The following is a 1,651-nucleotide window of genomic DNA, read 5'->3' as shown; positions in this document are numbered from 1 at the left end:
ACTGAAGACTGGAGTAATGATGCTGAAAATACAGCTGCGCATCACAGAAATAAATTACAGTTTAACAGATATTAACACAGAAAACAGCTGTTTTAAATTGTAAAAATATTTCACTATTTTTACTGTATTTTTATCAAATAAATGCAGCCTTGGTGAGCAGAAGAGAAACATAAATAAATTTTAACCAGTAATGCACATGAAGCTTCATCTGTAATGACTAGTCCAGTGCATGTATACTGCTGTCCTGACGTGATGAGTTTGTTTCTGCAGGTACAGTATCGAGCACGTCTACAGGCCGAGGAAGCTGGATCGAGCTCATCCCAGAGGGCTGCTGGAGTGTGCCTTCGACATCGTGATTCCCATCAGCAACAGTCTGCTGCCGGACGCCGAGGCCATTTACACCGTCTCTGAGGTCGTACAGGAGTTCAGCGCGCTGCAGGTACCACACCACTTCACCACGTCATTATTAGGGCTGGGTAAAAATATTGATATCTCGATTTTAATCCATTCTCATTTTTACGAGACGATATCGATTCGTAAATCCCAAGAATGGATTAGTCTAGCCTGTTTTTGAACGGAGAACGGAACATTGTAGCGCACCTCGCATCCAATAAATCGCTCTAAGCTTTGTGCTTTGTTATATGAAACACCTCCACATTAATACCAGTTTCAGCACAAAATAATCATGACTAAACATCCGAAGGTATGTTAAAAGAAAGAGTACAACTTTACAGTCCGTATCCTGTCTCATGTAATCGCTCAATCTGTGTTTCAGCCACGCAAAGATGTCAATATAATGATTTCTAAACAATATATCACGTAACGTCACATTTACCTCAGAAAAAACCTATTCGGTGACCATAAACTCTTTAGTCAGATAGAAAAATAAACTGGAGAAGAGCATTTTGCTAAATATATGCACCATATAATATATTCATTATATTTGTTACTGTTATTCAATGTTTAATTTATATTTTTTATGACAGCCACTAGAGCTGCACGATTAATCATTAAAAGATCTCGATTCAGACAACCACACGATCTCATTTCTAAATGACAACGATTCTCCCGTGTCTATTAAACCTTTGACAAAGTCTTACCGGATCATTCAAATCTGTGTTCGCACTGCCGCTGACACACAGAGAGCAGTTACCATGTTTGGTTAAGAAACAGCTTCACAAACAGTCTTTTCAACTACACAGTATTATTTCTGTCGTACAGTCATTCATATTATCCCAGAAATACTGGGATGAAAGTTTATCATTCAGATATAAACATTGATGTCTATGGTAGCGCGACCAAAATAGAGCAAATCCGTGTTTGGAAGTAACTGCCACATAACGTTTGTGTCGATTGCATTGTCTGCAAAAAATAATTACTTAAAAAATGTATAATTGAATGAATCATTTATTCAAGAGAATCATTCAAAAATGCTGATTCATCCAGTAGGTTTATGAGTGAGTCGTTGAATCATTGATTCAAACAACTTTTTCATAATTTTAATATTAAATTGGTGTATTAAATATATTATATTTTAAATGCATATACAGTACCAGTCAAAAGTTTTTGAACGTAATATTTTTTTTTTAAAGAAGTCTCTTCTGCTCACCAAGCCTGCATTTATTTGATCCAAAGTACAGCAAAAACAGTA

At 36.2% G+C, this 1,651-nt stretch overlaps 1 protein-coding gene across 1 annotated transcript in view; it reads left to right on the top strand.

Moving 5' to 3' along the window:
* The window catches only part of LOC107673787 (eIF-2-alpha kinase GCN2-like), a gene marked incomplete at its 5' end in the record, with an annotated part of 23,582 nt that overhangs the window by 2,977 nt on the left and 18,954 nt on the right, over positions 1-1,651 (top strand). Inside the window, one exon of the mRNA XM_016467576.1 lies at positions 271-439. Coding sequence (XP_016323062.1) covers positions 271-439 — 169 coding nt within the window. The remainder of the gene's footprint in view (positions 1-270; positions 440-1,651) is intronic.

This window comes from Sinocyclocheilus anshuiensis, unplaced genomic scaffold (assembly GCF_001515605.1).
Source record: "Sinocyclocheilus anshuiensis isolate Anshui unplaced genomic scaffold, SAMN03320099.WGS_v1.1 scaffold716, whole genome shotgun sequence".
In the NCBI taxonomy this organism is placed as follows: domain Eukaryota; kingdom Metazoa; phylum Chordata; class Actinopteri; order Cypriniformes; family Cyprinidae; genus Sinocyclocheilus; species Sinocyclocheilus anshuiensis.
The sequence above is the reverse complement of the archived record's forward strand: the minus strand, read 5'-3'. Positions and strand labels throughout refer to the sequence as shown.